Below are 16138 nucleotides of genomic sequence, written 5' to 3'. Positions count from 1 at the left end.
ATATTACAATGGTTCGAGGGAAATACTTAGATTTTAGTCTGGAAAATGTGAGGTTGGCGTTCAACTTGCCTATGATGCAAGGAGATGCACGCCCCTACACTAGAAGGGTCAACTTTGATCAAAGGTTGGACCAAGTCCTCATGGACATATGTGTGGAAGGAGCTCAATGGAAGATTGACTCAAAAGGCAAACCGGTTCAACTTAGAAGACTGGACCTTAAGCCTGTGGCTAGAGGATGGTTGGAGTTCATCCAACGCTCCATCATCCCCACTAGCAACCGATCTGAAGTTACTGTGGATCGGGCCATCATGATTCATAGCATCATGATTGGTGAGGAAGTAGAAGTTCATGAAGTCATCTCCCTTGAACTCTACAAAATAGCCGAAAAGTCCTCTCCCTTGGCAAGGCTAGCTTTTCCTTATCTTATTTGCCATCTATGTTACTCAGCTGGAGCTTTCATAGAAGGAGACATTCCCATTGAGGAAGAGAAGCCCATCACTAAGAAAAGGATGGAGCAAACAAGAGAGCCCACTCACGGAGCTCAAGAAACGCATGAGGAAGCTCACCATCAAGAAATCCCTGAGATACCTCAAGGGATGCACTTTCCTCCACAGAATTTTTGGGAGCAAATCAACACCTCCCTAGGAGAATTAAGTTCCAACATGGGACAATTAAGGGTGGAACACCAAGAGCACTCCATCATCCTTCATGAAATTAGAGAAGATCAAAAAGCAATGAGGGAGGAGCAACAAAGACAAGGAAGAGACATAGAAGAGCTCAAGGACATCATTGGTTCCTCAAGAAGGAAATGCCACCATCACTAAGGTAGACTCATTCCTTGTTCTTAAATTCTCTGTTTTTCGTTTTCTTTATGTTAAGTGCTTATCCATGTTTGTGTCTTATTACATGATCATTAGTATTTAGTAACTTTGTCTTAAAGTTATGAATGTCCTATGAATCCATCACCTCTCTTAAATGAAAAATGTTTTAAATCAAAAGAACAAGAAGTACATGAGTTTCAAATTTATCCTTGAACTTAGTTTAATTATATTGATGTGGTGACAATACTTTTTGTTTTCTGAATGAATGCTTGAACAGTGCATATGTCTTTTGAAGTAGTTGTTTTAGAATGTTAAATATGTTGGCTCTTGAAAAAATGATGACAAGGAGACATGTTATTTGATAATCTGAAAAATCATAAAAATGATTCTTGAAGCAAGAAAAAGCAGCAAAGAACAAAGCTTGCAGAAAAAAAAAAAGAAAAAAAATGGCGAAAAAAAATATAGAAAGAAAAAGAAAAAAGCAAGCAGAAAAAGCCAAAGCTCTTAAAACCAAAAGGCAAGAGCAAAAAGCCAATAACCCTTAAAACCAAAAGGCAAGGGTAAATAAAAAGGATCCCAAGGCTTTGAGCATCAGTGGATAGGAGGGCCTAAAGGAATAAAATCCTGGCCTAAGCAGCTAAACCAAGCTGTCCCTAACCATGTGCTTGTGGCGTGAAGGTGTCAAGTGAAAACTTGAGACTGAGCGGTTAAAGTCAAGGTTCAAAGCAAAAGAAGAGTGTGCTTAAGAACCCTGGACACCTCTAATTGGGGACTTTAGCAAAGCTGAGTCACAACCTGAAAAGGTTCACTCAGTTATGTGTCTGTGGCATTTATGTATCCGGTGGTAATACTGGAAAACAAAGTGCTTAGGGCCATGGCCAAGACTCATAAAGTAGCTGTGTTCAAGAATCAACATACTGAACTAGGAGAATCAATAACACTATCTGAACTCTGAGTTCCTATAGATGCCAATCATTCTGAACTTCAATGGATAAAGTGAGATGCCAAAACTATTCAAGAGGCAAAAAGCTGCAAGTCCCGCTCATCTGATTGGAGCTATGTTTCATTGATAGTTTGGAATTTATAGTATATTCTCTTCTTTTTATCCTATTTTATTTTCAGTTGCTTGGGGACAAGCAACAATTTAAGTTTGGTGTTGTGATGAGCGGATAATTTATACGTTTTTGGCATTGTTTTTAGTATGTTTTTAGTAGAATCTAGTTACTTTTAGGGATGTTTTCATTAGTTTTTATGTTAAATTCATATTTCTGGACTTTACTATGAGTTTGTGTGTTTTTCTGTGATTTCAGGTATTTTCTGGCTGAAATTGAGGGACTTGAGCAAAAATCAGATTCAGAGGTTAAAGAAGGACTGCTGATGCTGTTGGATTCTAACCTTCCTGCACTCAAAGTGGATTTTCTGGAGCTACAGAACTCAAAATGGCGCGCTTTCAATTGCGTTGAAAAGTAGAAATTCAGGGCTTTCCAGAAATATATAATAGTCCATACTTTGGCCGAGTTTAGATGACGCAAAAGGGCGTTGAACGCCAATTCTATGATGTAGTCTGGAGTTAAACGCCAGAAACACGTCACGAACCAGAGTTGAACGCCAAAAACACGTTACAACTTGGTGTTCAACTCCAGAAGAAGCCTCTGCACGTGTAAACTTCAAGCTCAGCCCAAGCACACACCAAGTGGGCCCCGAAAGTGGATTTATGCATCAATTACTTATTTCTGTAAACCCTAGTAACTAGTTTAGTATAAATAGAACTTTTTACTAGTATTTTAGACATCTTATGATTTTTAGTTCATCTTTAGATCATATTGATCACGTTTGGGGGCTGGCCTCTCGGCCATGCCTAAACCTTCATCACTTATGTATTTTCAACGGTAGAGTTTCTACACTCCATAGATTAAGGTGTGGAGCTCTGCTGTTCCTCATGAATTAATGCAAAGTACTACTGTTTTTTATTCAATTCAACTTATTCCACTTCTAAGATATTCATTCGCACTTCAATATGAATGTGATGAACTTGACAATCATCATCATTCCCCCACGAACACGTGCCTGACAACCACTTCCGTTCCACCTTAGATTGAATGAATATCTCTTGGATCTCTTAATCAGAATCTTCGTGGTATAAGCTAGATTGATGGCGGCATTCATGAGAGTCCGGAAAGTCTAAACCTTGTCTGTGGTATTCCGAGTAGGATTCAGGGATTGAATGACTGTGACGAACTTCAAACTCGCGAGTGCTGGGCGTAGTGACAGATGCAAAAGGAGGGTGAATCCTATTCCAGTATGATCGAGAACCTCAGATGATTAGCCGTGCTGTGACAGAGCATTTGGACCTTTTTCACAAGAGGATGGGATGTAGCCATTGACAACGGTGATGCCCTTACATAAAGTTTGCCATTGAAAGGAGTAGGACTGATTGGATGAAGACAGCAGGAAAGCAGAAGTTCAGAAGAACGAAAGTATCTCTATACGCTTATCTGAAATTCTCACCAATAAATTACATAAGTATTTCTATCTTTATTTTCTATTTATTTATTATTTATTTTCGAAAACTCCATAACTATTTGATATCCGCCTGACTGAGATTTACAAGGTAACCATAGCTTGCTTCATACCAACAATCTCCGTGGGATCGACCCTTACTCACGTAAGGTTTTATTACTTGGACGACCCAGTGCACTTGCTGGTTAGTTGTATCGAAGTTGTGACAAATTATGAATTAAGATTCGTCACCAAGTCTTTGAAGCCATCACCAGGGATCTCAATTTCGTGCACCAATATGTCAGTATTTTCAACTTTCGTGGGTAGAAATGGTAGTTTACTCATATAAAATTAAATCCCTAATACCTCAAATATATATACTGATTATTATCTTGAAAATAAAACTCCTGGTTGTCCGGTCGCTCTTTATAATCAAGAACATTAGAAAAAACGAATTTCTAAAATTATAGTGTCCAAAACACATTATTCAAATCAAAAATTAATTTTTAATAGACTAACATTTAGCCTTACCAAACTATCAAATCAAATTTGACCTTTATGTATACACTTATATATAAAAACAAATATTTTTATTCTTTTAGAGTGACGTTGCAAAGTCATGATATAAAAAAAAGCAAATAAAATTTGACTAAAATCATAACCATAAAAAATAATAATTTAATCACAATTAAATAATTAAAATTAAAATAAATTAACCATTAATTTATTAGAAAACCATCTCAATAAAAATAACTGCATCACATGCTTAAAAAAAATTAAATTAATCTTATTAATTCAAAAATTTTAAGAAAATAGGAATGAAATTTAAACACAAAAAGCTAAAGTTCTGATACCACTGAAGGATTACCATGTGTTCATAACATGCAGTGGAAGAAAAAAAAATAATCCTAAAGATCTATTTTGTACTTAAATTTTATTCTTGTAAATAATATATAGATCAGATCTGAATACCTGTATACGCTAGTAAAAAATCACTTTCTCCTTCGATGGTACGAAGGTTCTATACGTATCCATACCGAGACCAACCTTTGCTGTCAACTCCTTGACCAATGGACATCTGATCTAAATTGAGAAACCTCTTGTAACTCTTTGAACGCCATAAAATTCTTCTCTAAGAATTAGGCTCACATACGTTTATGTGTGTAGAGGTAAAGGAATAAAACTCTTGTGTTTTATTCTCATCTATTTCCTGTACTCTTGGCATACATATATATAGTATGAGATTTGTTACTGATTTTAAATTTGAATCTCGATTCAAATTTAAATCATATCATAACTCAATTTGAAGCAGAATCAGTTAGGATCTCATCCAAATTTAGAAATAGAATAACAAATTATTCTCAAATCTCATTTAATATTCTCAATTATCATACTATTATTATATTTTTTTTATCAAAGATAGGGAGACTCGAACTCGCGACGTCTTAGGTGAGTATGGAAAGACTATACCATTTGAGCTATAACTCATTGACATACTATTATTATTTTCTTGGTGCTAGCAAAGAATATAATAATATTCTATTTTGAATTAATATAATTATTTATTTGATCAAATCAAAATAATAATTAAATAATTCTATAGCAAAGATCAGAACACCTGTTAGTGTATGACCCCATAGGTTCAATACTAAGCGGTTAGTAAATTAGTCATTGATATAATGAATGACATAATATTTAGAGGCAAGAAGTTAAAAGTCTCAATGTCAAGTCATTCGAGAAGGTCCAATGATACTATTTGGGATTGAAGAAGTTGGAACGATATAAGGGAAGTTGGACGAAAGGTCTTGTCTGATGGGGGGGCTTATGGAGTGGAGGAGGAAGAAGTTTGAACGGAAGGATGTCATGAAGTTAAGGGATAGGGATAAGAAGTATGATATCTACAAGTTGGGTTATGAAAACTCCTATCAAAAGAAAGAGGTTGAACTAGAGATGTCTATTGAGCAGGAAGAGCTTTTGGGAAGGTGTTTTATAGGAGCCAGCTTTACGCCTATAAACTTTGGTCGGATGATGAACAGCTTGAAGGAGGAATGGAAGGGTCCTGCAAGAGTGGAATGCAGAGACCTTGGTCCATACAAATACCTTATTACTTTGGAATCTGTAGCATTCAAGGACCAAGCATTTGAAGAGTTACTCTTTCATCACTTTTTGATGAATTGAATCCTATTCGGTGGTGCATTTGTAACTTGACTAGGAGGGTGCTGGTGGAATTGATGGGACTTCCTATCAAAGATGGTCTAATGAGATGTTCTCCAAGATTGCTAAGGTGCGGGGTAATTTGGTCATGTTGGAGGATATTATGGAAAGTCGCTGCTCATTTAGCTCGGCCAGGATATTTGTAAAACATGCAAAATTAGTAAATAATTAGCTAATAAATTAATTATTAATAAAAAAATTATGAAAATTGAATTTTTATAGTTTAATGAGATAGATCTAATTAAAATAAGAATTTTGACACTAATTTTAAAGAATTTAGCCTAAAATTGGGCCGAACAGGCCAAATCAAGCGAATCGGGCCCGTATTGGGCCCAAGGGCCCAACCCAACTCATGAACAAAATGAGCTATAGCTCATTTCCTTCTTCCTCATTGTTGTTTCATGCTAAAACATACAAGGGAAGAGAAGGAAGGTTTCCAAAACCCTTTTCTTCCATTCAAATCACCATATCTTCTCACTCCGAGCTCCGATCACCGCACCGTTTGCAGCCACGCATCCAGCGCGTCGAGTTCTACAAAGTCCGGTAACTAATTTTGGTAAGAAATCTCATTTCTCATATCAGCCTCTCAATTTCCTTAATTTTTATAATTTTAGGGGTTTGGTTGTTAAAAACTTGATGTCTTGATATTTAGGCTTAAATTAGCTTGAGGCATTTGTGGGTTTTTGTTCAACTAAGTAACATAGAAGGTAAAGGATCTCAAAACCTTGCAAGTTCTTAAGTTATGTGAGTTTGAATATTGAAAATTGGTATATAAATCTAGTAATGTGAATTAGGTGGTGTATGTATAAGAATTGGAGTTTATTTGAGGAAATTGGAAGCTTGGTTTGGGTCTTGGTTGCTGAAGTTTGGGTGTTGGAGGCTTGTAATCTTGCCTAATTGTGTTTCCTTGGATTATACGAGGAAATTGGCCAAGGTATGGTTTTTATTTCTCGTATTTAATATATAATGTCTTGTGAAAACTTAGGCTAGATGACCATAGGATAGGTAGGAATGCATGAGTATGTTAATTGCTTAGTGCCTTGATGATAATTGTTGAAATAGGTTGAGTATTGGTTCGGTGATTGATGTTGATAATGGAAATAGAATGCTAAATGATGATTGACAAGGTATTAAGAATGAATATGTATATGTGATGAATTATTGATGATCTTGTTAGTATAATTGAGGAATTTATGTATGAGATTATTTTAAATTGAGGTATGGTTGATTGTGGTAGAATGTGGGGACTGTGGTGCTGTAACTAGTATGTTGGGGTGCTGTTTGTATGTATAGCAGGTTGGTATTGAGTTTGATTTTTGTGAAAATAGAGGTTTGGAAGATTTTGTGAAAATCTGATTTTCGGCCGAAATTCGGCGAGCCATAATTCGGCTTCCAGACCTCCAAATTCTTTCAAACTTATTTCATATGAAAATTGGATCCATGAAGTTTACGCTGTTCAAAGAATAGATGAAAAATATTTTAAAATGAAAACGTTATGCGTGTCGGAAGTTCAGTGTGCAAAATTGAAATTTTACAGCATTTAGCATTTTTGCCCATTCTGCAGAACTTGCGTACGCGACCACCTGCACGCGACGCGACTAACCCTTTCGGGTTTGGTATCTTGCATACGTGAGCAAGAAAAACTCACCCACGCGTATGCGTGGTCCACGCGTACGCGAAATCCCTGATTTCAGCAAAGTAAATTTTATGTTTTAAAACCTAATTTCGATCCTCTAAACCTCTATTTTTACTCTCTAAGACCCTAGAATTGAGTTATAATGGTAATGAAGGTGGTTGAATTAGGAAAGTATGGTGACTTAGAGGTGAAGAGAGGTTTTGAAGGAAGCACATTTGAATTGAAAAGTGTGGATAAAGCAAGTAACTAAGTAATGAGGTGTTGGCAATGTTGAATGAATGAATGTGAATTATGATCAAATGATTATGATTAATTGGGGAAGTGTGAAAATATGGAGGTATGCCGAAGATGCATATATGAGTTAACGAATGAATGTGGTAAAAGAATCATGATGGAAAATATTGGAACCCGTGATGCATTTCCAAGCTGTAGCTCAATACTATATGGGTCAGGACTGGTAAGGAACTCATGTAGAATCGAGATTCATAAGGATGAAGAACGACAATGCATCGTAGAATAGAATCAAACATCGATTGAAGTAGAAAAGTAATTGCATTAATCCATAGGAATCAGCAGAGCTCCTAACCTTAACCTAGGAGGTTTAGTTGGTCATACTGTACAGAAAATAATATGTGTTATTCGAATATGGTGGAGATGATCCTAAACAATGGTGATCTTCCCTTATATATACTAATACTAAACTTAAAGAGATATTAATTATAATTAGGAATTACAAAAATAAAATAAACTTAAGCTAAAGGTGCGAAAATCTACTTCTGGGCCCACTTGGTGAGTGTTTATGCTGAGCTTGGCTTCTAACTTGAAGGAGTGGGTGTTGGACGCCCACTAGGGAGTAAATATGCTGCTCCTTGCTCCCCTTGTAGCGTTGAACACCAGGTTTGGGCATTCAACGCCAGCCTTGATCCTCTTGGGGCGTTGGACGCCCACTAGGGGGTAGTTTGGGCATTCAACGTCCGTTTTGGGCTGTCCAATCCAAAGAAAACTATAGACCATTATATATTGCTGGAAACCCTAGAAGTTAGCTTACAAACACCGTTGAGAACGCGTCATTTGGACCTTTGTACCTCCAGAAATGCTCATTTGAATGCACAAAAGTCAGAATCTGACAGCATCTGCTATGCTTTCCTTGCCTCTGAATCAGACTTTGCCAAAACTTGCCAAATTCACCCAAAATTCACCTAAAATTATAGGAAAAATACAAAAGCTCAAAGTAGCATCCAAAAAGTGAATTTTGTAATAAAACCTACTAAAACATAATAAAAATTAACAGAATATACTAAAAATACTAGGAAAATAACATCAAAAAGCATATAAAATATCCGCTCATCAATGACATACTGATTTGCTCTAAGAATAATGAAGAGCATTCGGATCACTTGCGAACTGTGGTAAAAATCTTGAAGGAGAGGAAATTGTACGCTAAGTTTTCTAAATGCGAATTCTGGAAGAGTGAAGTAAAGTTTCTTGGTCATGTGGTAAGTCAACAAGGGATTACTGTGGATCCTGCTAAAGTTGAGGCAGTAATGGATTGGGGGTGACCAACTTTTATGACAGAGATTTGGAGTTTTCTCGATTTGGCAGGTTATTACCGAGGGTTCATCAAAGGGTTTTCACAACTCGCTTTGCCTTTGACTAAGTTGACCAGGAAGGATGTGCCATTTGTCTGGATGTCTGAGTGCAAGGAAAGTTTTCAAGTGTTGAAGCAAAAATTGACCACTGCACCTGTATTGGTATTGCCTGAGCCGAATGAACCATTTGAGGTATACTGTGATGCCTCACTAAAGGGTCTTAATGTCATGGCATATGCCTCATTGCAGTTAAGGCCACATGAGATAAACTATCTGACTCATGACTTAGAGCTTGCTGCTGTTGTGCTTGCTTTAAAGGTCTGGAGGCATTACCTCTATGGCATCAAGTTTCAAGTTTTCTCATATCACAAAAGTCTGAAGTACCTTTTTGAGCAAAAAGAACAAAATATGCATCAGAGGAGGTGGATGGAGCTTCTAAAGGATTATGATTTCGAGTTGAATTACCACCCTGGAAAAGTGAATGTTGTGGCAGACATTTTGAGCCAAAAGTCCCTATGTGCTGCTTGGATGATGCTACGAAAAGAGGAATTGCTGAAGGAATTTGAGAGTCTGAAATTGGGGATTAAAGAGGATTATGGTTCTCTATGTCTAAGCCAGTTACAAATTTCAAGTAAGTTTAAATCCAAGATCGAAAAAGCTCAACAAGAAGAAAAGGAATTGCAAAAGGTGTGGCTAGCAATTGAGCAAGGGAAGTGATGGAGAGTATCATGGGACGATGACGGAATATGGAGATTCAAGGGTAGGATCTATGTGTCGGACATTGGAACCTTACAACAGGATATCTTGAAAGAGGCACACAAAAGCAAATTCTCTATTCATCCGGGAAGCACTAAGATGTACCAAGATCTGAAACCAATGTTCTGGTGGCCGAGAATGAAGAATGATGTAGCACTACATGTATCTAAGTGCCTAACTTGTCAAAAAGTCAAGATTGAGCATCAGAAACTATCAGAAACCCTTTAGCCCTTAGAAATCTCTCAATGGAAATGGGAGAGCATCACGATGGACTTTGTGTCAGGGTTATCTAGAACTCGAGTTGGATATGACGCTATTTGGATGATTGTGGATCGACTGACAAAGTCGGCTCACTTTCTCTCCATTCGAATGAGTTGTACATTGGAGGAGCTAGCACGCTTGTATATCAAAGAAATTGTGAGGTTGCATGGCGTGCATACCACCATAATATCCAACAGGGATCCTCAATTCACATCAAGGTTTTGGGGGGCTTTCCAGTGAGCATTCAGAACTCAGTTGAGTTTGAGTACTGTGTATCACCCTCAAACAGATGGTCAATCAGAGAGAACAATTCAAGCCCTAGAAGATATGCTGAGGGCTTGTGTTCTGGACCAGCCGGCGAGGTAGGATCGGTATATACCGCTAGTAGAGTTTGCATATATGAACAGCTACCATGCAAGCATCAGAATGCCTCCTTGTGAGGCTCTGTATGGGAGAAAGTGTCAATCTCCGCTATGCTGTTATGAAGCTGGAGAGAAAAGCTTATTAGGGCCTGAAATGATAGCTGAAACCACTGAACCAATAAATAAAATACAAAGCCAAATGCTTGTCGCTCAAAGCCATAAGAAAAGCTATGCTAATCAAAGGTGGAAGCCTTTAGAATTTGAGGAAGGAGAGCATGTGTTTCTGAAGGTTACTCCAACAACTGGAGTAGGTAGAGCAATCAAAACGAAGAAATTGAATCTCCGTTACATCGGTCCATTTCAAATTCTGAAGAGGATTGGACCAGTAGCCTATAGGATTGCCTTACCGCCGCATCTTTTGAACCTGCATGACGTGTTTCACGTGTTGCAGCTTCGAAAGTATAATCCTGATGTAAGTCATGTTCTGGAACCGGAATCGGGTCAAATAAGAGAGGGTCTGACACTTCCATTAATCCTAATTAGGATTGATGACACCAGCATCAAACGATTGCGCGGAAAGAAAGTATCATTGGTAAAAGTAGCTTGGAGTCGGGCTGGTATCGAAGAGCATACTTGGGAACTCAAATCGGATATGCGGAAGGACTACCCACACCTCTTTTCAGGTAACTAAATCTAAATTTTGAGGGCAAAATTCTTAATTAGGTAGGTAGGATGTAAACCCTGTAAAATTAACGAATAATTAATCAATAAAATAATTTTTAATAAAAGAAATTAGAAATGTGAATTTGATATCTTAATAAGATAAACCTAATTAAAATAAGAATTTTGACACTAATTTCAAAAAATTTGGCCTAAGATTGGGCCGAACCGGGCCCAAAATGGGCCCAAAGGCCCAACCCAAGTCTCATTAAACTTAAGAGCTCAGCTCTTCTTCTCTTCCCATAAGCTACACATGCTAGGGAAACACAATTGGGGGTGGAGGAGCAAGAACAAACCTTTGTTTTCAATTCAAATTGCTCTAACTTTTTACTCCGAGCTCCGATTGCAGCATCGTTTATGGCGACGCGACCACCACGTCGAGCTCTATAAATCTATCAGAACAATTTTATAGGTAAGCCTTACTCTCAGTCCAATTTCTCTACCCCTTGAATTTCAAAATTTGTGAGTATATATGTTGAAATTTTGTTGGTTTTGGTATTTTTGGTTTGATTTAACTTGCGAAAATTGTTGGTCTTTGTCCATTTGGTCCGTGGGTACGATAAGAATTCTCAACCCATAGTGAATTCATTGAGTATATGTGATTAGGTATTGAGTTTATATGTATGGATGTCAATGATGTGTATTAGGTAATATATATATATATATATGGTTTGGAGCTTTTTTGAGGTCTTGGAAGCTTGGAGTGGAACTCTGTGGTTGAAAAATCTGTTGGTGAGGTGTTGAAGCCTTGAATGTTTGAGAAAATGGTGAATTTGAGGTGTTTCAGGTTTATCGGAAAATCAGCCAATGTATGGTTTTGGTTTCTCATATTTAATATATAATGTCTTGTGAAAACTTAGGCTAGCTGACCATAGTATAGGTTGGAATGCATGAGTATGTTAAATGCTTAGTACCTTTGATGATAATTGTTTATATGGATTGAGTATTTGTTGGGTGATTATTGTTTATGATGAAAATAGGATGCTAAGTGATGAGTTAATGATGATTGACATGTTGATATGAATGACTATGAGTAGGTGATGAATTATTGATGAACTTATTGGTTAATTGAGGAATTTATGTATGAGATTGTGTAATATTGAGGTATGGTTGATTGTGGTAGGATGTGAAGATTTTGGTGCTGTAAATGGTGTCTTATGGTGCTATTTGTATGAGTGGAGTGTCGGTATTGAGTTGGTTTTGGTGAAAAATAGAGGTTTAAGAACTTTTATAAAAATTTGATTTTTGGCCAAACTTCAGTGAGCCATAACTCAGCTTCTAGACCTCTAAATTGTTTCAACCTTATTTCATATGAAAATTGGTTCCGTGAAGTTTACTCCGTTCAAAGAACAGATGAAAAATGTTTTAAAACGAAAAAGTTATGCGCGTTGGAAGTTTGGAGGGCAAAATTGAAAATTCTGCAGCATTCAACATTTTTGCCATTCTGCATGTCTTGCATACACAACCACTGTACGCGATGCGACCAAACCTTTCAGGTTTGGCATCTTGCGTACGCGAGCAGGGTGCTTGCATACGAGAGCGGTGATTTTTGAGGCGTTACGTACACGACCACCTGCACGCGACGCAACCAACCTTTTCGGGTTTGGCATCTCGCGTACGCCCACGCATGACACCTGCAAGGAAAAATGCACGCCCATGTGTACGTGTGACACCTATTTTCAGCAAAAGGAAATTTTTATTTTAAAACCTAAATTCGTCCTCTAAATATTTATTTTTACTCTTTTTTCCCCTAGATCTCAGTGGTATGCCTAGTAATGAGATGAAGCTAGGAAAAGGTGGTAACTTGGGGGTAAAGTAAGGTTGAAAATTGATTAATTATGTATGAAAAGTGTAAAGACGTGAAGTATAATGTGATTCAATGGCTATGATAAATGATTTACAATGATTATGAATGAATTTGAATGTTTTTTAGGCTTATGCTCTTTATCTGAGATATGAGTTTCTCTGGGTAAAGTACCGTGGCTTGCCACCACGTGTTCCAGGTCGAGACTCGATAATCTGTTGACCCTACGTTGTAAGGGTGACCAGGCATGTATAAATTCCCAAGAAAAAATACCCTCAATGAGAAAATTTTATATATGAGAAAAAGCTATGCATAAACTCTTGGGGATACGCGACGGGGGACAGTCCAAAGTTTAGCAGCCGAACTTGTCGAGCTGGCTTGATAACTGATAGATGAGACTCATCAGCCATTGGACAGGCATGCATCATATGCATATTGTTTGAATTGCTTGTTTGGGCATTAATTGAGAATGCCTAAGTGAACTTACTATGTTAATTGTATATTTGCTATCTGCAGTACTTGTATTCTACCTGTGTTTGCCATTGTCTGCTTGTTTATGGGTACGGTTTCACCGGTGTTGGAGGATTGGAGGAAGGGAGCAGAATTGAGGGTTTAGGTTTATGTTTTATTTAAGTTAGGAATCCTTAGAAAATTGCCTTGATTTACGGTTTCTGCTTTAGTTCTTTAAGTTTTATAATCTGAGTGTCAGCGTTCCAGGATTGCCTCTGGCTTTCCCAGGACCTTATATCTTATGTATGCGGCACCATTACCATGCTGAGAACCCCCGGTTCTCATTCCATACGGATATTTGTGTTTTTCAGATGCAGGTCGAGAGGTACCTCACTAGGCGTCTAGAGTTCTTTTCAGCGAAGTGGGCTTTTGAGATTTGATATTTTGTTCTATTTTGTTATACCTATATGTATAGATTCTCCCTATGTATATATGCTTTACTTTTGCACCTCATAGAAGTTTATGGTGACCTAGGTTTACTTTTATGTATTTTGGGTTATATATATATATATATATATATATATATATATATATATATATATATATATATATATATATATATATATGTAAATATTCTCCGGCCAGCCTTAGCTTCGCAGGCTGAGTTAGGAGCTTGTTTATTTTGTAGTCATGACCTTCTATTTTCACTCTCTATATATGTATCTTTATGTACCTTAGCTTTCTTCACACACAAGTAATCCTTATTCTTAAGCATTGTGCTTTTAATTTTGACTTTTGCTTTACCTATTTTTCAAGGCTCCTCGAATACTACGTTCTTTCAATTATTATTATTATTATTATTATTATTATTATTATTATTATTATTATTATTATTATTATTATTATTATTATTATTATTATTATTATATATATATATATTATTTTAGAGGTCGTAATACCACTCCACCTCTGTTTTACGACTTAAGCATAAAGCTCTGTGTGGTAGAGTGTTACAACAGGCAATCGTTGCAAAGCTTGATGCCATAATATGTGCATAAAAGGGGAAACGGAATTTTAATAGTCAGTGGGTAATACCTACCTCCAAACAACTTCTGGCACCTTCGGGTTTACAGTTCTTTTTCCACGGCACATCTCAAATAAAATTTATCTCTATGGGACTTCTCTGCCCTTCTTTTTGAAAACCTGTGCCTGGTCCTTTCGTAAAATATCTCAGCCATATCACATATTTTACCATTTTGCTCCTTGGTATTTTTGTACATTTCCAATTTTACCTTTTTGTACATAACTTTGTTTTTCTAGTTTTCTTTAGACTTTTAGTGACGCTTTCACCACTAGTGTTATTACTTCACTATTTTACCCTCATATTTTTTTTCTTAAAAGATCTTCTTACCCTCATATTTTTTTCCTAAAAGACCTTTTTACCCTTTTTACCCTTCATTGAGTATTATAGTTTTACCGTTTAACCTGATTTAGCGTCAAAATATTACCGGGTTAATCCTAATATTTTTCTATGACCAAAATATCCATAATACTTTCAATTAATGCCAATTTTATCCTTAGGAACCTAGAAGATTAATTTACCCTTTATTAATTTATTTACTTATTCTAGTTACCGTTTTTTATCGTTTTACTTCTAATTTTTACTAAAGCTTTTATTTATACCCGAAACTTTATTGTAATTATAATTTTGACCCAATTAATTTATATAATTACTAATTTATCCTTGATGACACTAAGTTCAGAATTTTACTTATCTTTTAATTAAATTATATTTTTAACCCTCTTTTTATCCAAAATGACTATAATACTTTTTTTACTTTTACACATTTGTTTCTTAGGATTAAAATCAGTTTTCTAACCTCTTTTTATCCCTTATGCACATGGCTTTCATGATCATTTAGTGGCTGAATTTTTAGGGGTGCAGTTTTTATTTTTATCCATTTTTAGTGACTTTTAAGGCTTGAAATTAAAACTCCAAGTGCTCCAATAATTTCAGTGGTTTCATACAATTTTCAGAAGTAAATAAGTTTCATATATCACTCAAATAATAAGACAAAAATAGAAAAATATCACTGAATTTACAAATTACAAAATTAAGCACAAAATCACCACAAAGTGGTTTATATGAACACCAAATCAATCACAAACATATTCTAACTATTCCTAACTCTTACCTCTTATGTAATTTAGTTATTAAACCTTTAACATACTAAAAAATATGCACATAAGGGCAGAAACACAGCTGGTGGTAATGAGTTTCATTTTTGGCCTAAAGTGTCGCAAAACGTCAAAATTCAACCACTTTAAGCTCGAATCTCTCTAACTCCTTAGGCGTGCTCCATGGGTGCCCTTCAATATGAGTTCTCTATACATGGAGGAGAGTAATAATTCATTATGGCTACTGTTAAAAAACCAGAAAAGGAAAGGAGAAGGAATAAGAGTTTACCTTGCCGAAATTTCGGTATAAACATAAGAATTAGCGAAAACGGGCAATGGTTTGTGTTTGTGTGGATTGAGTACTTGAAGAACACATGAAAAAAATGGAAGAAGATTTGAAATAGGGGCTAGGTCATAGAGAAAAAGTGCAAGAATTTTCTCTCTTTCTCTCTCGATAATTCGGTCAAAAGAGTGTAAAAATATGTTAAGTGTTTCGTGAATTTTGTGGCAAATGCTTCCTTAAATAAAAAATCAAAGTCTTGAAGAATTTATGATGGTAAAAGAGGCTGATTTTTTCGTGTTCAAGGGCTGGGATTTAATGAAGAAGGGGCGTGAAAACGAGGAAGCTTGGTCAGCGCTTGCATGTCGAGCTTATCCACAGTTAACCGCAGTTAGTTACTTGAGGTTAAAAATACAGCAGAGAGGGGTGAAAGGCTGAGATAGTCTCGGTCCAGAGGTTTAGAAGGAGAGACAAGTTACTTGGGTGGTAAGTAAGAAGATTTGGAGTCTCTAGGAGTCGTTTACGGAATACTAGTCAGAAATTCGGTTCGGAGTAAATTTTGCAGTGT

The 16138-nt window shown here is 36.4% G+C and overlaps 1 protein-coding gene across 1 annotated transcript; it reads left to right on the top strand.

Annotated features, from left to right (window-relative positions):
• The first annotated feature begins 10202 nt into the window (after positions 1-10202).
• LOC140178560 (uncharacterized) lies at positions 10203-13270 on the top strand. The gene is made up of 2 exons (XM_072215747.1): positions 10203-10755; positions 13179-13270. The coding sequence occupies exons 1-2, from the start codon at positions 10203-10205 to the stop codon at positions 13268-13270; spliced, it is 645 nt and encodes a 214-aa protein (XP_072071848.1).
• Positions 13271-16138: the final 2868 nt, after the last annotated feature.

Source organism: Arachis hypogaea, chromosome 14 (assembly GCF_003086295.3).
Source record: "Arachis hypogaea cultivar Tifrunner chromosome 14, arahy.Tifrunner.gnm2.J5K5, whole genome shotgun sequence".
NCBI classification, from domain to species: Eukaryota; Viridiplantae; Streptophyta; class Magnoliopsida; order Fabales; family Fabaceae; genus Arachis; species Arachis hypogaea.
Note: the sequence above shows the minus strand (reverse complement) of the source record. Positions and strands in the feature narration are given on the sequence as shown.